The 26,408-nt window shown below is 62.7% G+C and overlaps 1 protein-coding gene across 2 annotated transcripts; it reads left to right on the forward strand.

The window, feature by feature from the left end:
- Window positions 1-4,630: 4,630 nt before the first annotated feature.
- TNK2 (tyrosine kinase non receptor 2) lies at window positions 4,631-18,297 on the forward strand (the record flags this gene model as incomplete). Of its 2 annotated transcripts, none has more annotated exons than XM_079539598.1 (15): window positions 4,631-4,886; window positions 8,333-8,510; window positions 8,660-8,730; window positions 9,683-9,895; window positions 10,011-10,163; window positions 10,391-10,668; window positions 10,750-10,876; window positions 10,967-11,113; window positions 11,221-11,315; window positions 13,733-13,927; window positions 15,141-15,232; window positions 15,758-15,802; window positions 16,267-17,618; window positions 17,986-18,081; window positions 18,166-18,297. In XM_079539598.1, 15 exons carry the CDS (start codon window positions 4,710-4,712, stop codon window positions 18,295-18,297), a joined length of 3,351 nt encoding a protein of 1,116 aa, XP_079395724.1. The 2 variants fall into 2 exon arrangements, with proteins under 2 accessions (XP_079395724.1, XP_079395723.1); XM_079539597.1 differs by lacking the exon at window positions 4,631-4,886 and adding an exon at window positions 7,286-7,348.
- Window positions 18,298-26,408: the final 8,111 nt, after the last annotated feature.

Here is a 26,408-nt window from a genome sequence, read left to right on the forward strand (position 1 = left end):
CACCGTGGGTCTCCTCCTGTGGGGTTCCCATAGGCGCACCCTTGCTGGGCTGGTTTAGTACGAAGCCAGTGGGAAACGGCATCCGCTTTGGTAAAACCCTGCTGAAGCTGCAGCCTGCGTGAAGTGGCACCTTGGTGTGCAGGAGTGGGACTCTTTGTGGAGAGAGTCTGCGATGTAGCCCACCCCACAGATGATACCGAGCAGCTGTGGCCCCACACGAACCCACCTCGGGGTGCACGTTGGGGGCTTGGGCTGCGCAGCCTGTTTGCAGCCCCTCGAGCAACCCGAGGCCTCGTTAGCTTGGTGTTCATTGGCCTGGTGCCGGTGGGACTGTATGGGAACAGCTTGGGGCCACTGGTGCCCCCGCTCCACTCCTGCTGCTGCCTGGGGCTGGGCATGGGGGTGGCGGCCGTGACTCAGTTTCCCCTGGGAGGCCCCTGGGGTATAGGCACGGTGGGAAGGAGTGGGCTCTTAGGTTCCCTGTGGCTGAGCCATGTGGGGCTGATCCACCTGTGGAGCCTCACAGGGAGGGGGTCAGCTGGGTGCTTGTCCTTGGGGCACTGAGGGTGGGGATGTCATGAGCCCCATCCTGTCCAGGGCCACTGAGTTTGTCTCTGATTTGCAGGTGGATGTTCCTGGAGAGCATCATCTGCTGATGTATTTCAGGGATGCTCTGAGAAACAGCACTCTCATTGCACTTTCCTCAGAGTGGAATGGGTTTGGGACTGGAGATGTCTTTGCCCCCAATGCACCCTCCCTCCCTAAAGCACAGGGAGGAGCTTTCCTTCTCTGCCTCCAGCCCCTGGCAGCACCCAGGCTGGAGCAGAGCCCTTACCCTGCGGCACTGGGATGGTGCAGCAGCTGCAGATGGAGGAGAGCTGGGGGGCAGCGGTGTTGGGGAGGCCATGCCTGCAGGGGATGGAGCTGTGCATGCAGGGGATGGGGCGGCTGCACCTCCTGCACCACCGGTTCCTGCAGGTGTGGTGCTGCGAGAGCGGGCGAGACCATGCGGCTCCATCCCCTGCTGCAGCTGAGGGAAATGCTTCTTTGGGGTGGGGGCAGCCCTTGGTGTGGGTGTACAGGGTTTTGGGGCAGCGTGTAGGGCTGTCTCTGTCCCTCTGTCCCCAGTGTCCCTCTCAGTCCCAACCTAATGCAAACAGAGGCTCTCCTAGGTGCCCTGTGGGGTGCCCAGCAACCCCCCTCCAGCTGTACTCTGGGCTGACTGCGATCCCGCACTGACTGAGCAACACCAGGGGGCACTGCTCACTCTACTGCCTGGCCCATTAGGCTGCCGCCAATTAGTGCTAATGAGTAGCCAGGTGCTCCGTGGTCTGGCCAAGGTGCCGCTCTGCTTGGCACCGAGGCCCCTTCCCAGCTCTGGGCACGTGGGGGCAGATTTGGGGTTCCTGGACATGACTAGATGCTGTACTCATGCTGGGGATGGGAGGACCGTGGGTACAGAGAACCCCTGTGCATGAGGTTGGTGCTCCATGGCCAATGTGCCCCCAAGTACAAGCACATCTCCATGGCCAGCGTGCTGTGGGTGGGCATTTTGGTGCTGCCCCTGGGTTTGGTTCTGTGGGGTTGTCAGGGTCCCATCTTGACCTCTCCTTCCCCAGGGCACCCTATGGGCATTGTGACCAGAGCTCTGCAACCCCCATGGCTGCGTGGGTGAAGCCGTGACACTGTGCCACCTCTGCGTTCAGTGCTGGGCTCGTGGGGACGCTGGGGCACAGAGTGGTGCTGCCAACGGACCTGAGCTGCACCGCCTGCCCCAGCACAGGTAAGAGGAGTGTGGGGGCTGCAAGGCACAGACTGGTGTTGCGTTGGGTTGCCCAATTGCAGGGGGGGTCTCTTGGTGGCTCAATCCCTGGGGCGGTGATGCTCAGTGATGCCAAGCCCAGTGCCATCATATGGCAGTGCTGGATTGTGCCATGTGCTCTCTGACACTGCTCTGGACATGGGGCTCTGGATGGGTGCTGGGGGGCTGCTTTGCTGGAAGTGCCTACAGCTGATGCACGTGTCCTTGCCTCTTTGCCTGGATGCTGTCCTGTGCCTCTCCTGCCTTTTTGTGCCAAAACGCAGCCAATTGGGCCCTGAAACCAACCAGAGGAAACAGAGCCAGGGATGAGATTGGGTCACAAATCCCCCTGTGCACCCAGTTCACCATATTCCCACCACCCTGGGGATGCATTCCAGACCGGGGCTGGGTCCTACTTGTGGGCGCAGAGATGGGGAACAGCTCCTGTGGGCGATGGGCTGCGACCTGACATACGGAGTGGATTTAGCAGAGGAAAGAGGCTTAGGGAGAGGATTGGGGTTGCACTGGGCTTTGTCGGGGCAGGGGGGGCACTGCTGGGCTGTGGACACGTCCACAGGCTGATGGCTGCACAGAGAGCAGGAGATGCACTGGGGCAGAACCAAACCATGGTGCTGGGCTCCAGTGGCACCAAGCCCACAGCACAGGGGCACCCAGTGAGCCGGCCTCGCCGCCCACCCCCACCGCGGGTGTCAGCATTGCTCCGTGCCGGCCCTCTGAGATGTCCCAGCGAGCCATGCCAGCTGCCAGCAGCAAGGAAGGCAGAACACGCATCGGTATGGGGACACCGCGCTGGGATTCAGAGGGGGCAAGAGGCAGCACAGCGGGGGAGTGGGGCACCGGCATCCTGCAGGTGTCCTTATGTGTGTGTGTGCGTGCGTGGCTGCACTGGAGCAGCCAGCCTGCTGAGTGTTGTCACTGCCATTTTGGGGCCACCCCTGGGGCCCCGCCAGGGCTGAGCAAACCAGCCTAGGGCACAGCCACTCGTGCCACTGCTGGAGTCGGTGACATCACTTCCAGGTGACACCGCTGTCAGGAAGGTGGCAGGCAGGGTGGTGAGCGTCAGCCCTGATGTGACAGTGAGCGGGGCAATGTGCTGCACTGGAGGTGAGTGGGGAACCCCTGCCTCAGAGCTCCATGGGGAGATGGAGTGGGTGTGGGGGATGCTGCTGCCCTGCTTCTTGGGGACATCAAGAGGGATGTGGGGACAAGGATGACGCTGGCTTGCCTGGAGCAATGGGGAGGTCCGGTGTCCTGCGGTGGGGAGGATACTTTGTGGTCAGTGTGACTGTCACTGCCACAGTGGCCGTGGTTTTGGTGGGAACCCCCTGGGGTGATGCTGTGCACCTGCTCCAGACTGCTCTTGCTTTGGGGGTTTGGCTGAGCCGCAGGTCCATGGGTGCTGGGATTGGGTTTCGGTTCACAACCCACAAATGGGTTTAAGGCTTCGTGCCATGTGCATAGCTTGTCCTGGCTGTGTGGAGTGACCCTGGGACTCAGACCCTGCAGCACTGCTCCACTGGCACTGGGTGAAAGTTCTTTTGGGGGGGTTGTACGGGCAGTGTGGCCGGGGCCAGCAGGAAGGTGGCATAGCACGTGCATCAGTCACAGCGGTGACGCCGGCGGGGCTGCGCGCGGAGGTGGCTGTTGCTCCCACGCCCCGCGCCCGCGGGCTCAGCTTAGTGCTGAGCTCACCTCTGTGGTATGGCAGGAGGGGCCGCCGAGAGGCCATTGCCCCGCTGGGTATGGGGTGTGCTGGGGGGTTGGGAGCAGGATGGGCTTGTGCCCCCTGCACTGGAACCGTGGGATCATCTTGCAGCTTAGCCGGAGTTGCGGGTGCAGGGGAGGGGAGGGGGCAAGGGGATGGCAAGGGAGAAGCTGTGGGGGGGTGTCGCTGGGGGCAGAGGTGGGGTGTATAGTGTTTCTAGGGGGCAGAATGGGATGTAGAATGGGGTGTCATGCTCTGTGGCATTGGACCAGGAGATGGGGTGTGCGTCGTGCCAAGCAGTGGTGGCACCAGGACCCCTTTGGTCCTTGGGGCTGTATGATGCCTCCAAGCACAGGCAGGTGTAGCGGGGCTGCAGAGCTCTAGGCCCCGCCTCCTCCCCGTCTTGCGGCTCCGACTCAGCCCCCTGTAAGCCCCCCTGCACCTGGGGGCTCCGATGGGATAGTGACAGGTCCCCATCCGGGGGGGTGACACAGCGCCGCTCGCTCCTGCTGTGACTGCATGTGATGTTGGAGGGCTGCAGGCACGGGCAGCATCTCAAGACCACCCCCAGCTCTGTGCTAGAGGTGGGATATCACAGTGTATCCTTGCCGCATGCTCCCCCATCACACCAGGGCCTGGCTACGCTCCCTGCCCTGCTGAGCTTTGCGCCAGTGCTGCGCAGCAGCCATCTTCCCCGCGCGTCCCTGCCCCCTCCTCCCACACCAGGAGGGATGCTGGGGATGCTGCGGGTCCCCCGCGGCCCCTGGGATAGGCACGGGACCTCCATAGCCCCCACCCCGCCGGGTGGTGCTCCCCGCTGCTCCCCTCTGCCTGAAGAGGGCTGCGCAGTGCCAGCCGGGGGGAGGCAGAGGCTGCGGTGATGCCACCGCCGATGCCCCCGCCTCCACGCTCGGGTACCGGGGGGGGCACGCAGGCTGCGGAGCTGGGAGAAGAACAGCAGTGCCACGGTGAGGATGGGTACCCGGGGGGCTCCTCGTTCTCTTTCCCCCTCCCCTACGCGTCCATCCTCCCCCCTCCCTCTTCCCCTCCATCACCGCGGTCACCTTCACCCTCTCGCTGTTTTCCGGAACTGCAGCAACTTTCTGCCATGTGATCCCGTGCCCGGCTCCAACCCTCGCCGCCCCCAGGCAGGCGCAGAGCCCCCCAACCGCCGCCGTTGCCATGGGCGAGAGATGTGACTACCAGCGCCTGAGCAGCGCCGAGGAGGAGGAGGAGATGCTGCCCGCCCTGCCCCACAGCCTGTCGGACAGCAGCGGGCTGCGAGCCCCACGGATGGGCAGCAGTCGCCCGGGGCTGCCTCCCCAGCAGGACGTCACTCTGGGCATGGCGTGCCGGCGGGTCAGTGCTGGGGGAGATGGGGGGAGCAGTGGCACGGCCCCCATGGCGTCCCCAGGGTGCTTGTGGATTTGAGGCTGGCATGGCGTAGGGGGCTCACGATGATGGTGATGAAGGTGCTCCCTTGCATGGCATCTCCCCATAAATTGGCATGGGGACAGCAGCAGCCCTGCGTGGCTGCACTCCTTCCCTGATGCGTGGGGAAACTGAGGCACAGGGCATGTGGGTGGGGGAGGAATTGTGTTACTGAGGGACAGTGCTGGGATGTGAACCCAGGTGTTTTCACACAGGCGTGCACTGTCCCCTCTTGGTGGCACGGTGTGAGCCTGGCTCAGCTGGTGCTGGCACCGCGTTGGGCACAGAGGGGCTGCCGCGGGACGGGCACGGTGCCCAGCACAGGTGGCTGGCAGCCACGCAGATGGCCATCTGCAGCGGCATGGACCCGTGTCCCCTTTCTGGGGTCACCCTGTGCAAATCGGGTCTGTCCCTTCGCCCCCTCTCCCCCCCCCCCCCCAAGGGGTTGGCTGCGTGTCGGTACCACTCGCGTAGCGCGCCTCAGTTTCCCCTTGTGGGAGCGAGGGGTGTGGGGTGCAGGGACGCGGGGAAAGGGTCCGGAGGGGGGTCGGGATGTGTTTGTGCACCCCCGCTTGTCACCTCGGGAGGGCGCGCGTCACAACCGCGCTGCGTGTGCCGCCCGGGGCTGAGCCCGTGGGCAGAGTCGTGACGTTGCGCGGTGCCGTGGGTGTATGGCCGCGGTGCCCAGGAGCGGTGTGCGGGCGCACAGCCAGACGTGCGTCAGTCGGAGAAGGTGGTGGGCTGTTGGTGCTCGGGGTGTTGGTGCACGTGCGCCCGGGCACGGCGGTAGCTGCAGGGGAGTTGGGGAGGGGTGCGCGGAGGTGATGTGTTTGAACGGAGGTGATGTGTTTGAACGCAAGGAAGGGGAGAGGGAGGTGTGGTTGCGGTCGTGCACGTGTCGGGGTGTGTGCGTGGTGCGTGTGGTTGCAGGATTGCGTGCGTGTGGTCCTGGGGCGCACGTGAGAGCCGTCACCGCCCGTGCAGGAGCGTGTGTGCACGTAGGGTGCATCTCAGTGCTGCAGGTGTGTGCGTGGGTACCTGTGCCATCCGTCCCCCTGCCCCTGTGCCGTGGTTCTTAGCTGTCTCCTTGTGTGGTGGGGGCTGTGGTTTGTGCCCCACGGTTTCTGGGGGCTCGCACCCTGCTGGGGTGCTGGGGGCTCAGGTGGTGATGTTGGCCCTGTGCTCTTAGACCCATTGCGAGGAGGGGAACTGAAGCAAGGTGTGCACAGCTGGAATGCAGCTGTCCAGGGCTTGGAGGTACCAGAGGGTGCTGGGGGCTGCACAGTGGGACAGGGAACCCCCACACCCTCGGTGTCCCCAGGGCAGAGAGCTGGCGCGTGGCAGAGCTTGGTGCCGAGGGCACTGTGCCCGTCTGTCCCTCCTCAATGGGGCCGTTGTGCCGGGTGCCAGCCGGGATCCCAGCATTGGAAGCCACGGCGGAAGCTCTTTGGGCATGGCCACAATGCAGCAAGAGCTGCCTGTCCCATGTCACCTTGGCACACCGATGGTTGTGGAGGGGTCCATCTCTATGTCCCCCAGCACCCCACAGGGTCTGGCAGCCGAGTAGGTTTATGGAGCTGGCAGCACACCCACTGTCCCTTGTGGCTTGTGGGGCAGCGGCACGGTGCCCGTCACTCTGGCCTCATGCCCACTGCCTCCCCTTTGGAAGCTCAGGGCCGGATGTCCCCCCTCCCGCCTTGCTTCCTGAGGGGGGAAACTGAGGCCTGGGAGCTTTTCCCAAGGCCGGAGCGAGTTTCCATGGCAATGGGAGCCGGGGTCCGCTCTCCCAGGCGGTGCAGCTGCCGAGCACCCGCCGAACAAGAGAGAAAGCAGCACATTGATCGGAGCCCGGCCCCCTGGGTGCACGGCCCAGAGCCGGGCCAACGCGCAGCTAAAATAAACCCTCCTGGGACAGGAGCTGGGCAGGGCGGCCACTCGAAGCCCCAGGACCCACAGACAGCAACTGCCGTGGAGCGAACCCGTGGGCACCGATCGGGAAAGCGCCGACGCCGCAGCTCCAACCCCATTGCGTTTGGGAAGGGGAGGGCAGGACGGCCGGGAAGGAGGGCACGACGGAAGCAGGAGGAGGAGAAGCGCAGCGCTGCGTCCTGCTGCCGGCTCCTGTGCAGCAGGGATGCCCCGAGCCCTCTGCGCCTGCTGTGGGATGTGTGGGGTGGCCGTACCTGGGTGGCATTCAGCAAGCCGTCACCCAGCCGGGCTGACACCCCCGTAGGTCCCCTGGCTCTGCTGCGTTCGTCGTGCCCCAGGGACGCTGGCACCCGCAGGGGTACCCTGAGCACATTGGGCCGAGGCTGCAGCCAAACAGGATGCGACGCTTCGAGACTCTGCGCCGTTCTTTCCCCTTCCTCGCCCGCTTCCGCGTCTACCGAGTAAGTGGCCGTCACCCCCCCGGTGCCGCGGATGGCCCCGTGCTGTGAGCTGGCGGCTCCTTCGGCTGCAGTGCCCCCACGTGCCCCGTGCCCGCCGTATTTTTAGCCGAGGGCTGCGATGGCCGTGACGCAGCTGGGACACAGATGGTGAGGGGGCCGGGGGCCACGTCGTCTCCCCAGGGAAAGAGGAGGATGGACGGGGCTGCCCTGCTGTGGGGCCGGCATGGGGGCTTTCCCACGTCCCCTCTGGCTGCTGGAGGCAGGAAGCTGAGCTGGGTTTCTTCCTGGAAGGCTGCGGTTATGGTGGGGAGGGAGAGAGGGGACAGTGAGGTGCGGTGCGACAAGGGGGGTACTTGAGGGATGTGAGGATCCATGGTGTTGGGGATCCTGTGCCCCAGCACAGCTCCAGGGAGGTAATGATGACACCCTGGAGACCTTCATTCCCTGCACACTCGTGGCTCTGTATCTCCATCTGTCTCCTCCTGTGCCACCGCCTTATGGCAGCAGGACAGCACTGAGGTGTCTGTCCCTGCAGGGGACAGCTGCCACCTCCGCCCTCAGCAGCTGGGTACAGGGAGCGTGCCCCGTGTGTGTGTGTGGTGCCAGTTGCAACTGTCCCTTATGTCTGTAAGATGCCAGCATGCAGTGTGGAGGCAGTGTTATGGGCATCTGTGCCATGCCTTGGGGCTCTGCCTCTTCATTCCTGGCACTGCTGTCTGGGTACATACAGCACAGGGTGTGTTTCATTAGGACTGTGGGCACTATGGGGTTCATGCCCTTCTCCATGGGTCCTGCTGATAGGGAAGAAAGCCCAGGATGGGCTCTGCAGGAGGTGAGTCCCATGAGTATCTCTAGCATCCCCACTGGGACAGGGAGCATCCCCGGCTTCCAGCCCCTCTGGCACATAGGTGGGATAGTGCTGGGCTCCTGGGAACACTGGGGAGCAGTGCAGGGTCTCCACTAACCCAGCACCTTGTGTGGCAGAAGCTGAGCTGTAGCATGCAGGCGGAAGAGGGCACAGACTGGCTGCTGGAGCTGCTGACTGAGCTGCAGCTGCAACAATACTTCCTGCGCATCCGGGATGAACTCAACGTCACCCGCCTGTCCCACTTCGAGTACGTCAAAAATGAGGATCTGGAGAAGATTGGCATGGGGCGCCCCGGTGGGTACATCCTCCTCCCTCAACCTCCCCCTGTACCCCTCTGTGGCTGCTTCTTTTGGGGAGCGCGGAGGAACACGTGGTCCCAAGGGCTGAAGGGTGGTTCTTCTCAAGAAGGACCCTGTGTCAGTGACGGTCCCTGTATCTCATAGGCCAGCGGCGGCTGTGGGAGGCAGTGAAGCGGAGGAAAGCCATGTGCAAGCGGAAATCTTGGATGAGCAAGGTATGGCTAACATGCCTCAGCCCTACGCAGCTCTTGGGTCACTTCTCAGCTGGGATCGGCACTCAGGAAATTCATTCCCCTCCTGTGATTTGCCTCTTTTTCCAAGAAACTTATTCAGAGCTAATTAGTAGCAGAGCCTCAGCCAGCCCTGTGGGCTGCGCAGCCCTCTGCCTGCCTCGGCTCCCAGCAGCACTAGGGCGGGGGATCCAGGGACCCTTCCCTAATAACAGTGATGCTGCACCCTTGGGCACCCTCACAGCCTCAGATGGCCTGTGTGCTCGCCAGCTGGGCGCTGGGTCGTGGCCTCTCCCTTCTGTGACTCATCTGGGCTGAGCCAAGCTGTGCCTGGCTTTTAATAGAAGGCGACTCAGCCTTGTGCCGGGCAGAGAAATGCCACCTCCCACCGCAGCCACATGCCTGCCCCGGCCCCCGTGCGGGTGCCAGCTGCCCCAGCTGTGAGCCAGGACAGACCCCTTCCCGTGGGCGATGTGCCCAGTGCCAGCTGGTGGGGAGGAGAGCCGGTCCCCAACCCCTCTGGGCAGCTGGCAGCAGCAGCGCGTGTCGCAAGGCCCACGTTGCTGCAGGGATGTGTCACTGCGCTGGAGGTTTCTCTTGGAACGGTGCCCAGGCACATCGTGTGCCCACAGCCTGGCCGAGGAGAGCCCGGGACCTCTGGCTGCTGGAGGGCAGCCTCTTCCGTCCATCTAGAAGTGCTGCTCAGCACGCCGCCCGCTGGGGAAACACCACGTGGGGTCATCAGTAGGTTTCAGAAGGAACGGCATGTGCAGAGCCAAAGAGGTGGACGGGGCGACCCATCTGCCTGGCACCAGCAAGGCACCAAGAGCTCTCACCGGTGGGAAGGGGAACCTGAGGCAGGCTCTGGCCACCACCGATGGGAGGGAGGACTTGTGGGTGTCTCCAAGCCCACATCTTGCCCTTCTGCACACTGCAGGTGTTCAGTGGGAAGCGCCCCGACTCGGAGCTGCCTCCTCAGCCCCACAGCACCTTCCGCAAGCCCCCAACGCCACCCCCCCCGGACACAGGGGGCCAGCACTCACTCACCTGCCTCATCAGGGAGCGGGACCTCTCGCTCTTCGAGAAGTTGGGTGATGGCTCCTTTGGTGTTGTGCGTCGTGGAGAGTGGTGCACACCTGCTGGCAAGACGGTGAGGGGCACGAGCCTGTGCAAAACCTTACGCCAGTGGTGGGGGTCTGGGCACAGGGACACCCCCAGAAAGGTGTTGTCCCCATTCCATGGCTCACCCCTTCTCTCGGCTGTAGCTCAACGTGGCTGTGAAGTGTCTGAAGACGGACGTGCTGAGCCAGCCGGAGGTGCTGGATGACTTCATCCGCGAGGTGAACGCCATGCACTCGCTGGACCACAAGAACCTCATCCGCCTCTACGGCGTGGTGCTCTCCCACCCCATGAAGATGGTGAGTCCCCAGCAGGACCAGCCTTGTCCTTTGGCTGCTGCTGTCAGCAAGCCCTGCAGGGCGGTGGTGCTGTGCGTGGGGCCAAGTGAGCCAGGTGGGCATGGAGTCCACCTCCAATGGACTCCACTGCAGTCTTTCCAGTGGTGCCAAGACTGGGGAACAGAAAGCAGCCCAAAATTGGGATGTTCTCAGTTTGACCACCTTGCTATCCCCTTCCTATTGCCCAGGTGACAGAACTGGCCCCTCTGGGCTCCCTCCTGGACCGTCTGCGGAAGAACCAGGGCCATTTTCTCATTTCCACGCTGTGCCAGTACGCCATCCAGGTGGCCAAGGGTATGGCCTACCTGGAGTCCAAGCGCTTCATCCACCGAGACCTGGCTGCCCGCAACATCCTGCTCGCCTCCAATGAGCAGGTCAAGATTGGGGACTTTGGGCTGATGAGGGCTCTGCCCAAAAACGACGACCACTACGTGATGCAGGAACATCGTAAGGTGCCCTTCGCCTGGTGAGCTTGGGCCGGGGGTCCATGTGGAGAGGGGGATCTGGGGGTCCACCCCTTGTGATGCTCACATCCTTCCCTATGCAGGTGTGCTCCTGAGAGCCTAAAGACACGCACTTTCTCCCACGCAAGTGATACTTGGATGTTTGGGGTGACACTATGGGAGATGTTCACCTATGGGCAGGAGCCATGGATTGGCCTCAATGGCAGCCAGGTGGGTGCAGCAAGCCCCTTATCTATGCTATGGCTCCCCAGACCAAATGTCCCCAGCACTGTCCCGTGATGGCACTGCCTTGCCCCACAGATCCTACACAAGATTGACAAAGAGGGTGAGAGGCTGCCACGGCCCGAGGACTGTCCCCAGGATGTCTACAACGTCATGCTGCAGTGCTGGGCCCACAAGCCCGAGGACCGGCCCACTTTCGTGGCCCTGCGTGACTTCCTGGTGGAGGTAGGTGTGGGATGGAGGGTTTCAGGCGGTCCTCATTGCCCCTTTGCAGTGCAGAGTGAAGGGGGATGTGGAGATGCTCCCATGTGCTCACCCCACCGTCCCTGCAGGCCCAGCCCACCGACATGAGGGCTCTGCAAGACTTTGAGGAACCCGACAAGCTGCACATCCAGATGAACGACATCATCACGGTCATCGAGGGCAGGTAGTGCATGGGGGGGGACCTCGAGTCAGTCCTGTAAAGCACAGCCCCTAAAAGCACAGCCCCCCTGGGTGGGGGCCGGCAGCCAAGGATGGGGAGCGGTGGGCAGAGCAGTGGGGAGTTTGGGGCTCTGTGCCCCCATGACATGGGCAGCGTGGCTGCTCCACAGCGCCTGTCCCCGCTGACTCACCCCATGGCCTTGCCCTAGGACACAGCTGCCAGGCAGCCGCTCCCTGCTGATAGCAGCGGGGACGTGCCACTGTCACCAGGGCCTCAGTGCCACCTCTGCTTCTGCTCTGAGGCTTTGCTTAGTGGCTGCTCCATCCTGCCCCACGCCCTCCTTCCCTACCCTGGAGGTCCCTGGCTCCAAGCTGGGAGGGTGGGTGACACCGGGTCCCTGGATGCCCATCCTCAGAGCATCCCCTCCAGGATCCCTATCCCCAAGGGACACGCTGGAGGCTCTCAGCGTCCCTTTCTCCGATGTTGCACAGGGTGCCAGCCCCCCTGCTGGCCCCACAGCGGGGTGGAGGCGAAGAGAAAGGCGCAGCCTCCCCTCTGCCCCCCTCCCCTGGGGCTGGCTCCCCGCATTCCGGCACGGTGAATCAGGCCGGATTTGTGTGGCTGCAGGGACCAGCTTTCTCCCCCGGCTGCTCCCCGATGACTCTTGCCCAGGGTCTGGCGGTGGTTTAATTGCAGGGAGGGGAGGGGAGGGGAAGGGAAGGGAAACGGCGTCGGCGGAGGGAGGGAAGGAGGGAAAGGAGCGGCGGAGGGCGGCGCGGCCGCGCCACTGCGTGCATATCGTCCCCGGTGCATCACGGGCGCACTGCGGGGCCGCTGCTGCCGCGCTCGCCCCGCTTGCCGGCCCCGGGTGAACTGCACAGCGGTGAGGGGCACGGGGGTGGGGGCAAGAGGGGGGGATGCGGTCCTGCTGGGGGTGCCGTTGGGCTGGGGGGGCTGCGTGCAGCCTCTCATGCCTCAGTTTCCCCAGCAGGCGCGGCGTCGGGGTGGCTCTGCTGCTTTGGGGGTGTGGAGTAGGGCTGGTGGGGCTTCGCGGTGGTGCTGCTGTTGGGGGTGGGGGCACTCGCCCCGTGCCTCAGTTTCCCTTTGTGGAGTGCCAGGGCAGGGAGGAGGCGGTGGGCGGGGGGCTCCTCCGGGGGCTGCATCCGGCCCCGTTGAGGCCGCCCTGGGGCACCGTCAACACCCCCCACCCCTTTTTCAAGCCCCTGCACGTCGTTTGAACCAGCGCCGGGTGTGCGTACGTGTGTGTGGGCAGGGGAAGGGGCCCCCGGCTCCATGTGCACGGCGGCAGGACCTACCTGAAGGCCCGGGGAGGGGGCTTTCGGCAGGGATGCGGGGCACGGAGCAGGTTTGTACCGGGGGTTTGAGCGGCGGGGTTGGGGCAGCCTGGCCGCAGCATCGCTCGAGAAGCTGGGGAAGGAGCAGGAACCTCACGGGAGGGGACGCAGCAGCCCGCCCCGCTGCGCTGCGGGCGAGGGAGGGTGCCCGGTGCCCTCGCCAGGGGTCCGGCGCTGAGTAATGCGGCTGGCTGGCGGCGAGCGGGGAAGGTAAACAGGAAAAGGGCTGAGCTAGTGGCCGCTGGTGACTCACAGGTGACTCCAGGAAACCGCGGGGCCCGTGCCAGCCTCGCCGGGTTGGCAGCGCCGGCAGCTGTGCCACCCCCTGCGCGGCTCCGCTGCCTGCCTGAGGAGAGCGGGGCTGCGGGCGTCCCCCAGTGCATGGGGTGCAGGAGGGGGGGGGTGTGCAGGATTGGGAAAGGCTGGGGGGTGCTGCTTGGGGGGGCCTCCCTGGAGTTCGCTTTCTGGGTTTGTCCCCTCCTATGGCTGTGCCCCCCAGCGGTAGTTGTGTCCTGGGGCGGCGCTGGGCTCCACTGGGACCCCAGTGTCCTCCAGATAGTCAGAGGGAGCTCACCCCTCATGGGACTCCCACTGATAGGGAGGAAGGAAGAAAGGGAGATCCCACAGCCTGATGTCCCCACTTTGGTTTCCCACATGGGCACTGGGATATCTGGGGATTCAGCATCAGCACCCAGACTCTTGGTCCCATGGCCATTGCTTCTTCCATCCTCAGTGACAGCCCCATGCCCAGGGCTCCTGAGCATCTCGGGGTGTGCATGGACGCACCCTACAAGGAGCTCTGCTCCTCACTCACCTCCATCCCCTATGTGCTGGTTTCTGCCCCCCTCCTGGCATTCTGGTGCCTGGGGTGGTCCAGGGCTCAAGATTAGGATCTGGGCACCCTCCCTAGCCGTGCCACTGCCTGCCTGCGTGTCACAGGCTGAGTCACTTAGCTCCTCCTGTGTCACTGGGGCAGGGTTCTGTCCCCCTCCCATCGCCACCCTCTGGGGTCTTGCCACCCTCCCCACGCCATCCTCAGTAACGAAGGTCCTTTTTATTCCTTAGGGCCGAGAATTACTGGTGGCGGGGTCAGAATAAGCGGACCCTAAAAGTGGGCCAGTTCCCCCGCAACACGGTGACCTCGGTGGCGGGGCTGTCGGCCCATGACATCAGCCAGCCGCTTAAAAACAGCTTCATCCACACAGGCCATGGAGACACCAACCCTCAGCAGTGCTGGGGGTTTCCCGATAAAATTGATGAGTAAGAAACTTTCTGTCTTCTCTGCAACCCCCTCACCCCCTGCCTCCCCCCTGCAAGGAGCGAGCTTGGCCTTCCTCCCTTACAACTCCTCTTCTTCCTTGCTGTGCTGGGGACAGCTCTGGGCAGGGTCCTCGCAGCTTGACTAACCCCCTCGCCTCTTCTCACTAATGGGGTCGGGTGCTGCATGGGATGGAGCGTGCGTGGGGACACGGGGCTGGGCTGGGCACGGAGCCCTTCTCCCAGGCCCGCAGACCCCTTGGTGCTTGGCAGCGCTGGGACAAGGGAAGTGTCACCCAGAGGTGACAGTATCACATCTGCTGGTACTTTATATAGAAATAACTTATATTTTCTTCTCCCCGCGATCTACCAAGAGTTTACCCTGTTTGGTTTGTAATGGGAGCAGGGCTGGAAGAGGACTGGGGCAGCGTTGAGGCTGGGCGTGGTGCATTGGATCCTGAGGTGCAGCAGACCCCAGGAAGCTGTGGGCACGGTTATAGCTCTCTGTGGATTCTCCCCCAACTTCGGGGAGGGGGGATGTGGAGGGCTATTAGGGGAGGAACGAGATGCAGACACAAAGCCTGCACTGCACCCACACCTCATGCAATGGTGGTACCCACGGCACCGCAGCTCCAATACAGCAGGGCTCCCAGCACCGGAGCTGTGCAGGCGGCCCCCGGAGTGCTTTGTCGAGGCGCCGGGCGCACGGACATGCCTCGTGCCCTGGCAGGCCTCCCCGCGCCCCGCTGCGTGGGCACGCGCCCTGGGTACGTGCCGTCCGGGCCGCAGAGAACGCACCGAGCTCGGCACACACCCAGGCCTTCGGGCTGCGCCGGCTCTCTGCCTCGCCATGCCTGGCTTGCGATGGCTCGCCCGGGCCTCCCGCCGTACTGCTCTGGGTTTGGTACCCCATGTGTGGGTGCCCTGTGCCGGAGGCAGAGAGGGGATGGGTGACACTGGGACGGCACCAGGGGCTGTGCTGTAGAGCCAGAAGCCTCATAAAATGCAGCATATGGGTGCTTGGCATCACAGGGACGCAGCAGTTGGGATATACCTCTCTCCATGGAGCTGTGGGGTCACCATCCTGCAGCAAGGGGCAGGGTGAGCCCCCTACTGTACGTTGCAGTGTACAGAATGTATAACCAGGCGTGTCCCGTGTGCCCAGAGAGGTGCAACATCCTGCTGATCCCCTGCTGCTCTCTTCTTTCTCCCCCAGGCTGTACCTGGGAAATCCCATGGACCCTCCTGATGTTTTAGGAGTGGACCTGAGCGCTGCCAGACCCACCCAGCTCCCAGGAAGGGCTAAAAGTAAGTGTCTTCACCCCTTCGCCCCCCACTTCTGACCTGTGAGCTGCACCAAGTCCCTTCTGAGCACCCTTCTGCCTGGGTGGCGGGCAGGACTATCCCTCTGTCCCCTCTGCTCTGTCTCTCTGCTGCCGTTTGCTTGTTGCAGCCCTGGTGGTGGGGATCCAGCACACGCTGTCACCCTGCCCGGTGCCACTGCCAGCAGTGTGGGCGGCTCTGCCCGGCCCCTCTGGACTGGACTCTGCCCTGCTGGCCTTCGGCCGGGCCCCTCGTCCCCTCCCGGGGCAGGGCTCCCCATTACGGGGCAGAGCGGCTCACTGGTGCGGTTGCAGCCAACACAGTGCAAGTTCTGTACCCCCCAACCCCGCGACCCACTGGGGCAGCCACCGGCACCTGCTGCTGTCCATAGCGGTGCAGGGGGACAAAGCATGCGCCATGCTCCTGCTAACAGCCGCCCCGGCTGCCGCCTGCTCCGCGCGCTCACCCTGCGTCCCGCCTGCTCTCGGGCTCTCTCTTCTCCTCCCGCAGGGCAGCCGCCTCCACGCCCGCCTCAGCCTTCCATCCTGCTTACCAGTAAGTCGGGCTGTTCTGGGAGCCGCCAGTCCTGCTCCTGCACCTTCTCTTCTCTCTTAGCTCCTTTCTTTCAAGGTACTCAGGGTGTGCTGTGTGCTCGGCTCTTGCTCTCACCGATGGCACATGTGGGTGCTGCTGGGCACCTGGGGGTGACAGCATGGCTCTGCTCCCTGTGGACTGTGTCCCCGGGCTCCAGAAATGGCATGCACTGGGGTGACAGTGGAGCAGGGGCGTCCTCACGTCCTGGCTCACCATGGACCCTGCCCACAGAGCAGGGTGAGGGGTGGCTGAGGCTGCTGTGCCATGGGGCTGTGGGGAGCTTTCTGGAGTCTTACTGTGTGTGGCTTTGGGAAGGAGTTAGGGTTTGGAGTCACCTCTAAGATTGGCAGCAGCTGGGGACATGGGATGGGTATATTGGTGGGTAGCGTAGTGGGATACTCACTGCTTTCTTCTTTGTTTCCTAGAGCCCTCCTACGACCCAGTCAGTGAGGAGGACGAGGGCCTGTCGGCAGGCCTCCGAAAGCTCTGCCTGAAGAAGCCAGGTCCAGGGAAGGGCCTGCGGCTTGCTAAGCCCTCTGCCCGCGTGCCGGGCACCAAGGTGGGCGAGCGGCAACCCAGCCGGTCACCCAGTGAGGGACCAACGAGCGGCGAGGTGACCCTCATTGACTTTGGGGAGGAGGTGCCCCCCACTACCCCTTCGCCCGTGGGGGAGCTGACGGCCCCCTCCCTCGCCAAACTGGCTATGGAAGCCTTCTCGCTGCTGGACAAAACCCCCCCGCAAAGCCCCACACGGGCCCTGCCCCGGCCCCTCCACCCCACGCCGGTGGTGGACTGGGACGCCCGGCCCTTGCCCCCACCGCCCGCCTACGATGACGTGGCACAGGACGAGGATGACTTCGAGGTGTGCTCCATCAACAGCCCCCTGGGGCGACGGGGCAGCCGTGCTGGCCTTCCCAGGGCACGTGAGCGGGGTGAAACCAACTACGGCTTTGTGGATGAGGGTGAGCGGGCGGCGGGGCTGGAGGACAACCTCTTCCTGCCCCCCAAGGACACCAAGCAACCCAGCCTGATGCAGACTACTGAGATCTTCCAGGAGCTGCAGCAGGAGTGCATGAAGAGGTTCAACGTGCCCCGGGGGCCATCCGCGTGCCTGGCTGATGACAAACCCCAAATCCCACCCCGTGTTCCCATCCCTCCTCGGCCGCTGCGCCGCAATGAACCTGGGCGTTGGTCTGGGGAGCTGTCCCCAGCCTCGGGGGGCGAAGAGGACCGGCCACCCCAAATCCCCCCTCGGGACCCACTGTCACAGCCCACTTCACGGACGCCCAGCCCCATGGCCCTGCAGGTGGGCTCCCCACAGCAGCGGGCTGCCCTCTGCTCTTGCCTGTCCACATCGCCGGGGAAACCCATGCCCACCACGCAGAGCTTTGCCCTGGACCCCAAATACGCTACCCCCAAAGTGATCCAGGCACAGGGCAAGGACTGCTCCAAGGGGCCTTGCATCCTGCCCATTGTGAAGGATGGGCAGAAGGTCAGCAGCACCCACTATTACCTGCTGCCCGAGCGCCCTGCCTACCTGGACAAGTATGAGAAGTTTTTCAAGGAGGCCAAAAGCCCTGAAGAGGCACCAGCATCCCGCATGGTCACCACGGCCACCGTCCGGCCCATGGTGCAGCAGCAGCCTGACTACAAGGCCAACTTCTCGTCCAACAACAGCAATCTCGGGCCCAAGTGTTTGGTGAAAGCTTCCTGCAGCCTCCAGAAAATCGTATATGATGGGCCAGATGGTTATCGTCCCTCGGAGAAGATCCGGCTGGTAAGGAGGGACGTGGTGACTTTTGTCCAGGTGGCCGTTGGCAACAGGTATCCCCACCCCGTGCATCTGTTTCCCAGTGTTCAACCCGCAGAGGGTTGAAGACATGCAGGAGTGTCATTGCAGCTCCCACGTGGGGATTGAGGGCCCTTTTAACCCAAATTAGCCCTACCCACAGTTAGACCCATGGGTCTAAGAGGAAGGTGACTGTCACCCCAGCCCAGGAGGCAGAAACACCATGTTGACACCCCATTGCTGGTGCCCAACTCCTGATTGGGAATGGAGTCTTGGGGGTGGCAGCCATAGTGTCTCCCTGACCCCCCAACTCTGCTGCCCACAGTAACACACAGTGACCTCCATTCTTCCCCAGGTTCAGGACACAGTGCATGGCGTCACCACCGAGGAGTGCCAGGCAGCCCTGCAGAACCACGGCTGGAATGTTCAACGTGCCATCCAGTACTTGAAGGTACAGCATGCTGCAGCACCTGCTGCCAGCAGGGTGGGAACAATCCCTGGCACCCTGATCCTTATGCCCTGTGTCCCCTTGCAGGTGGAGCAGCTCTTCTGCCTGGGGCTGAAGTCCCGTGTGGAGTGTCACCGGGTGCTGGAGATGTTCGACTGGAACCTGGCGCAGGCCAGCTCCCACCTCCTTGACCCCTACAGCTCCTCCAGGCAGAAGTAGGTCCATGAATATTATTCTGGGGATGGGATCCAACTCTGTCACCCCCTGATCTCATATGCTCTCCTTGCAGGCGGTGACAGCAGGAACCAGGTGAGCGATACCGGACCCAGAGCAGGCGTCTCACTGCGGGGTCACCACCCCGATCCCACCATCTGCTGCTGGACTCTGGACTGAGCCCCACCTGGGGGATGGGGGCAACCCCAAAAAGGATCCTGCCAACAGTTAAGACTATGCCACAGACCCTGTGTCTGGGGGGTCTGCGCCCTGGCTGAGGAGATGAGCTCCATCCCTTGGCCTGATGTCGAATTGTTTTTGTAAAGAGAAATGTAATTTTAATATATATATATTATATTATATATCTATATATATAAAAATAATCAATGGAAAGGAGGAGGGTGCTCGTGCCCAGCTCCTGGGTTGCTGCCAGCACACACAGGCATTCCTGATGCACGCAGGAAGGACTCACGCATGCTCCTGTGGCGCACACTGGGGTGACCCCATGGCACGGCCCCAGTGCCCCCTGTACCCTGCCGAGGCCGTGCCACCCCCGCGCCCCGCAGCAGATGTGCCTGGAGCACTGTGTGACTCATGCCCAGGCAGGGAGCGGCGAGCCCTGCATCTCTTCCCCCACCCACACAACAAAGGGGTTGTGCAACCGCATGGCACCGCCGAGCCGCAGCCAGGTGCTGGGGAGCGGGGGTTGGGGGTGGCACTCGGTGCACCCAAAGCGTTGTTGGAATGCATTGCCTGGGTGTCCCGAGGTGCCACCTCGCAGAGGGGAAGGGGGACCTCGGTGCCCAAACCTGGGTGTGTGAGCACGGGTGTGAGGTATGGCGTTGGTGGTCCCCAGGGGGGAACGATGGGTGCAGGGGGGCTGTTGGGTGCATCTCACTGCATTTCCCTGGTTTAAGGTGACCTGCAAGCAAGGCACGGCCCAGCCTGCATGGAACCACCCCTCTCTTCCCCCCGCCCCCCCCCCCCCCAGCCCGGATCTGCGTGGGTGTTTGCAATGGATACACACCGATGGTGCAGATAACCCCCTGCACGCAACGGCCATGTTGAGGTCATGGGCCCTTAGCACAATGCCCCCCACTTCTGGGGGCATGGGGTCGGTGGGGTGGGCACTACTGGGGGCCAGGTGGGGGCGAGATGAGCGCTGCTCGGTCTCTGTGCATCCTGGGGGGCAGTGCAGTGCCCCAGGGGATGGGGAAGGGTTAAGCAGCGCAGGACCCCAAGGCAGGTACTCCCTTCCTTGTTCCTCCTTGGCGGCAGGCCCACGGGTTCTGGGGGTTATTGTCTACCTGGCCAAGCGTGACTGGGACCTGGCAGCAAACAAGGTGGGGTGGGCAGTGGGGTTTTGGCGAGCACCCCCTCCCTGCAGTCTTAGAGACCTGAGCCCCCTTTGCCATCCTGTGGCCTTTCGCAGGCCATTGAGTGGTCTCAAGAGGTGATCAGCTCTAAGTGTATCTTAACCTTGAGGTGTCAGCTGCGGGTTCACCCTATACATGGTCTTAAAACCTCCTCATAGCTAACGCATTGACTAAAAAGATAACCCCAGCCACCAGCACACCCTCAGGGCTGGGGCATGGCTGTCTCTATGGGCTTGGGGAGTTTTTGGTGGCATGTGGCATCCCCATATGGCAGTGGCAGCTGGAGGAGGGCTGGCACAGGGCAGTGCTCACCGGAGGAGCCGCCTCATTGCATCACTGGTCCTCAGACAGCGAGGAGGTGCCAGCGGTGCTGGGAGCCATTGTGGCCACACCATGGGGCAGCTGCTGTGGAGCTGGGTGCTTTGGGGACTCTGGGTGCTGCCAGGTGAGTGCCGGGGTCGTCTGCGTCACCGGGGCAGCCGGACACACCACGGTGCCAAGGAGGCACGGGGATCTGTCCTGCAGCAGCCTGCATGGTGGGGAGGAGAGATGGGCACCCAATGGATTACAGTGGGAAGCAAAGGGCTTGTTGCTCAGCCTGCCCTTGCTCACACCCAAGCCCCACTAGGGAATGCGGGAGCAGCAGGCATGGGGCCCCTTGTCCCAGCACAGGACCCAGCAGAGCCGGTTGGCAGCTCCCGCGTGCCTGACAGCATCAGTGCCGAGCAACTTCGGGATATGTCACCCACTGTGCCCGAGCTGGGCATGTGCCAGCTGACCCCTGGCCGAACAGAGCAGCCTTCTGTCCTCGGAGATGGTTCAGGTAATGCTAGGTTGGAGCTGATCGCTGCCCGCCAGAGAGCTCAATCCAGTGCTTGGGTGAGCAGCATACTCAGGGGTTGGTATGGGTGGAATTGCTTTCTGTCTCCTCACAGGCAGTGCAGTGCCACAGATGGTGCTGGCAGCACTGGACCCCATGAGCCCCAGCAAGGAGCAGGACATGCCTTCTAGTGCAGCAGTCTCTGGAGGGGTGTCAGGATGGGACAGTCCCCAGGCAGGGATTGCCTACGCAAAACAAAATGACTGGACGGCCAGTGTCCCCATGGCTCCTGGCACCACTCAGATCTCATCCCCTGTGCCTACAGGGCACACAATGGCTGTTACCCATGGGAACAGGCATACAGAGCTAGACACAACCACACTGTCCCCAGCTCCACGTGTACCTATGGAGAACAGGACAGGCCCCCCAGTGCCACTGGGCAGCATCACCACTCCCATGAAGTCTGAGGGAGAACACAGTGCTCTGCAGAGCACCGCTGCGAAGCTCACACCAGGATCAGCTCTCCCTTTGCAAGGGATAACAGTGACTGAGGAGCATATGCTTGCCACCAGATTGATGACAGGGGACGTCCCAACGCCCAGTGCAGATTTGTCTCCTGCACTGATACATGTCCCTGCAACTCCTCTGGTGCTGGGAACAAAAGCACCGTCCTCAGCCACCAGCACAGCGACTGATAACGATGGGTTGGTGCAGCCTCACCGTGTTGGCACCACAGAGAGGACACCAGGGACAGCACAGACCGTGGTGCTGTCTGATGTCCAACGCAGCACAGGGACATCACCCCACTCCCTCACCTGGATCCCAGCTGAGCTGCACACAGCCGCTGTGCGCCAGTCCCAGGAGGTGACAGCAGGGCTGGATGAGGCCACCTCTCCTCTTGTCACAGCAGCCAGCATCACTGCAGGGAACACCGAGCCTGCACCAACCACGCCTGACCGTGTCACATCTCCCACTGTGCCAGCAACCACAGGGTCTCCGCATCATGTTGGAACACAGAAATCAGGGACCATGATCCCCCCAGGCACAGCCTCTGCAACAATCACTCCTCCTGCCATTGACGTTGTCAGTGAGGCCACAGCCCCTGGAACATCTGGAGATGGGCTGCACAGAGACGCAGCTGTCAACCTTCCCCGTGTCACCTCTCAGCTCCACGCCTCCACTGCAGCAGCTCCAGGCACATCAGGCACGGCCATGGATGTCAGCACTGCAGCACGTGTACCCACCACCCCGTATGCAGCCCTGGCCAGTGCTGAGACAGTGTCCACCACTGCTGTAGCCACCACAGGCACTGCTGTCCTGCCGACTGAGGACACCCCGATGGGGCTGGACTTGGGGATGGTCTCCAGTGTGGTAGCTGATGTGTTACTGCCAGATGGTGTCCCTGGAGGAGGGTACAGCAGCAGGACCTCGGCAGTGACAGGTGCCTCTGCTCTCCACCCTGACAGCAGCACCTCTGGATGGGCGGGAAGGACAGTGACCGCAGGGTTTGGGAGTGACTCATATGGACCAGGCACAGCCACGCTGTCTCCAGCTCCACATGCCCCCACAGAGGAAGGGACAGGCAGCTCAGTGCCGTTGGGCAGAAGCACCACTCCCTTGAAGACTGTAGGGTCACCCAAAGATCTGCAGAGCACTGCTGGGCAGCCCACACCAGGAAAAGCTGTGCCTCTGCAAGAGATAACAGCAACTGAGGAGCATATGCTTGCCACCAGATTGATGACAGGTGACGTCCCAACGCCCAGTGCAGATTTGTCTCCTGCACTGATACATGTCCCTGCAGCTCCTCTGGTGCTGGGAACAGAAGCACCGTCCTCAGCCACCAGCACAGCGACTGATAACGATGGGTTGGTGCAGCCTCACCGTGTTGGCACCACAGAGAGGACACCAGGGACAGCACAGACCGTGGTGCTGTCTGATGTCCAACGCAGCACAGGGACATCACCCCACTCCCTCACCTGGATCCCAGCTGAGCTGCACACAGCTGCAGTGCACCTTTCCCAGGAGGTGACAGCAGGGCTGGATGAAGCCACCTCTCCTCTTGTCACAGCAGCCAGCATCACTGCAGGGAACACCGAGCCTGCACCAACCACGCCTGACCGTGTCACATCTCCCACTGTGCCAGCAACCACAGGGTCTCCCTATCATGTTGGAACGCAGAAATCAGGGACCATGATCCCCCCAGGCACAGCCTCTGCAACAATCACTCCTCCTGCCATTGACGTTGTCAGTGAGGCCACAGCCCCTGGGCTGCCAGCCCCTGGAACATCTGGAGATGGGCTGCACAGAGACGCAGCCGTCACCCATCCCCGTGTCACCTCTCAGCTCCACGCCTCCACTCCAGCAGCTCCAGGCACATCAGGCACGGCCATGGATGTCAGCACTGCAGCACGTGTACCCACCACCCCGTATGCAGCCCTGGCCAGTGCTGAGACAGTGTCCACCACTGCTGTAGCCACCACAGGCACTGCTGTCCTGCCGACTGAGGGCACCCTGATGGGGCTGGATGTGGGGATGGTCTCCAGTGTGGTAGCTGCTGTGTCACTGCCAGATGGTGTCCCTGGAGGAGGGTACAGCAGCAGGACCTCGGCAGTGACAGGTGCCTCTGCTGCTCACCCCAGTGGCACCACTTTTGGAGGGGCAGCAGGAACAGTGGCCAAAGGGTTTGGGAGCAACCCATATGGGCAAGGCACAGCCACGCTGTCTCCAGCTCCACATGCCCCCACAGAGAAGGGGACAAGCACTTCAGTGCCACTGGGCAGCAGCACAGCTCCCATGAAGTCTGAGGGAGAACACAGTGCTCTGCAGAGCACCGCTGCAAAGCCCACACCAGGAAGAGCTGTGCCTCTGCAAGAGATAACAGTGACTGAGGAGCATATGCTTGCCACCAGATTGGTGACAGGGGACGTCCCAACGCCCAGTGCAGATTTGTCTCCTGCACTGATACATGTCCCTGCAACTCCTCTGGTGTTGGGAACAGAAGCACCTTCCTCAGCCACCAGCACAGCGATTGATAACGATGGGTTGGTGCAGCCTCACCGTGTTGGCACCACAGAGAGGACACCAGGGACAGCACAGACCGTGGTGCTGTCTGATGTCCAACGCAGCACAGGGACATCACCCCACTCCCTCACCTGGATCCCAGCTGAGCTGCACACAGCCGCTGTGCGCCAGTCCCAGGAGGTGACAGCAGGGCTGGATGAGGCCACCTCTCCTCTTGTCACAGCAGCCAGCATCACTGCGGGGAACACCGAGCCTGCACCAACCACGCCTGACCGTGTCACATCTCCCACTGTGCCAGCAACCACAGGGTCTCCGCATCATGTTGGAACACAGAAATCAGGGACCATGATCCCCCCAGGCACAGCCTCTGCAACAATCACTCCTCCTGCCATTGACGTTGTCAGTGAGGCCACAGCCCCTGGGCTGCCAGCCCCTGGAACATCTGGAGATGAGCTGCACAGAGATGCAGCTGTCAACCTTCCCCATGTCACCTCTCAGCTCCACGCCTCCACTGCAGCAGCTCCAGGCACATCAGGCACGGCCATGGATGTCAGCACTGCAGCACATGTACCCACCACCCCGTATGCAGCCCTGGCCAGTGCTGAGACAGTGTCCACCACTGCTGAAGCCACCACAGGCACTGCTGTCCTGCCGACTGAGGGCACCCCGATGGGGCTGGACATGGGGACGGTCTCCAGTGTGGTAGCTGATGTGTCGCTCCCAGATGGTGTCCCTGGAGGAGGGTACAGCAGCAGGACCTCGGCAGTGACAGGTGCCTCTGCTGCTCACCCCAGTGGCACCACTTTTGGAGGGGCAGCAGGAACAGTGGCCACAGGGTTTGGGAGCAACCCATATGGGCCAGGCACAGCCACGCTGTCTCCAGCTCCACATGCCCCCACAGAGAAGGGGACAAGCACTTCAGTGCCACCTGGCAGCAGCACAGCTCCCATGAAGTCTGAGGGAGAACACAGTGCTCTGCAGAGCACCGCTGCGAAGCCCACACCAGGAAGAGCTGTGCCTCTGCAAGAGATAACAGTGACTGAGGAGCATATGCTTGCCACCAGATTGATGACAGGGGACGTCCCAACGCCCAGTGCAGATTTGTCTCCTGCACTGATACATGTCCCTGCAACTCCTCTGGTGCTGGGAACAGAAGCACCGTCCTCAGCCACCAGCACAGCGATTGATAACGATGGGTTGGTGCAGCCTCACCGTGTTGGCACCACAGAGAGGACACCAGGGACAGCACAGACCGTGGTGCTGTCTGATGTCCAACGCAGCACAGGGACATCACCCCACTCCCTCACCTGGATCCCAGCTGAGCTGCACACAGCCGCTGTGCGCCAGTCCCAGGAGGTGACAGCAGGGCTGGATGAGGCCACCTCTCCTCTTGTCACAGCAGCCAGCATCACTGCAGGGAACACCGAGCCTGCACCAACCACGCCTGACCGTGTCACATCTCCCACTGTGCCAGCAACCACAGGGTCTCCGCATCATGTTGGAACACAGAAATCAGGGACCATGATCCCCCCAGGCACAGCCTCTGCAACAATCACTCCTCCTGCCATTGACGTTGTCAGTGAGGCCACAGCCCCTGGAACATCTGGAGATGGGCTGCACAGAGACGCAGCTGTCAACCTTCCCCGTGTCACCTCTCAGCTCCACGCCTCCACTGCAGCAGCTCCAGGCACATCAGGCACGGCCATGGATGTCAGCACTGCAGCACGTGTACCCACCACCCCGTATGCAGCCCTGGCCAGTGCTGAGACAGTGTCCACCACTGCTGTAGCCACCACAGGCACTGCTGTCCTGCAGACTGAGGACACCCTGATGGGGCTGGATGTGGGGACAGTCTCCAGTGTGGTAGCTGATGTGTCGCTCCCAGATGGTGTCCCTGGAGGAGGGTACAGCAGCAGGACCTCGGCAGTGACAGGTACCCCTGCTATCCACCCTGCCAGCAGCACCTCTGGATGGGTAGGTAGGGCTGTGACTCCAAGTTTTGGCTCTGACTCGTATGAACCAGCCACGGGCACACTGTCAGTATCTCCACTTGTACCCATGGAGAAGTGGACGAGCGCCTCTGTGCCACTGAGCAGCAGCACAGCTCCCACAATGTCTGTGGGGTCACCCGGAGCTCTGCAGAGCACCACTGGGCAGCCTGCATCAGGAACATCTGTGCCTCTACAAGAAGGGATCACAGACAAGGAACACGTGAGTGACAGCAGCATGCTGACAGGAGATGTTCCAGCACCCAGTGACAGTTTGTCACCACCTGTGACACTCGCCCCTGCAGCTCCTCTGGTGCTGGGAACAGAAGCACCGTCCTCAGCCACCAGCACAGCGACTGATAACGATGGGTTGGTGCAGCCTCACCGTGTTGGCACCACAGAGAGGACACCAGGGACAGCACAGACCGTGGTGCTGTCTGATGTCCAACGCAGCACAGGGACATCACCCCACTCCCTCACCTGGATCCCAGCTGAGCTGCACACAGCCGCTGTGCGCCAGTCCCAGGAGGTGACAGCAGGGCTGGATGAGGCCACCTCTCCTCTTGTCACAGCAGCCAGCATCACTGCGGGGAACACCGAGCCTGCACCAACCACGCCTGACCGTGTCACATCTCCCACTGTGCCAGCAACCACAGGGTCTCCGCATCATGTTGGAACACAGAAATCAGGGACCATGATCCCCCCAGGCACAGCCTCTGCAACAATCACTCCTCCTGCCATTGACGTTGTCAGTGAGGCCACAGCCCCTGGGCTGCCAGCCCCTGGAACATCTGGAGATGGGCTGCACAGAGACGCAGCCGTCACCCATCCCCGTGTCACCTCTCAGCTCCACGCCTCCACTGCAGCAGCTCCAGGCACATCAGGCACGGCCATGGATGTCAGCACTGCAGC

The sequence above is a fragment of the Tetrao urogallus genome (assembly GCF_951394365.1).
Source record: "Tetrao urogallus genome assembly, chromosome: 9".
In the NCBI taxonomy this organism is placed as follows: domain Eukaryota; kingdom Metazoa; phylum Chordata; class Aves; order Galliformes; family Phasianidae; genus Tetrao; species Tetrao urogallus.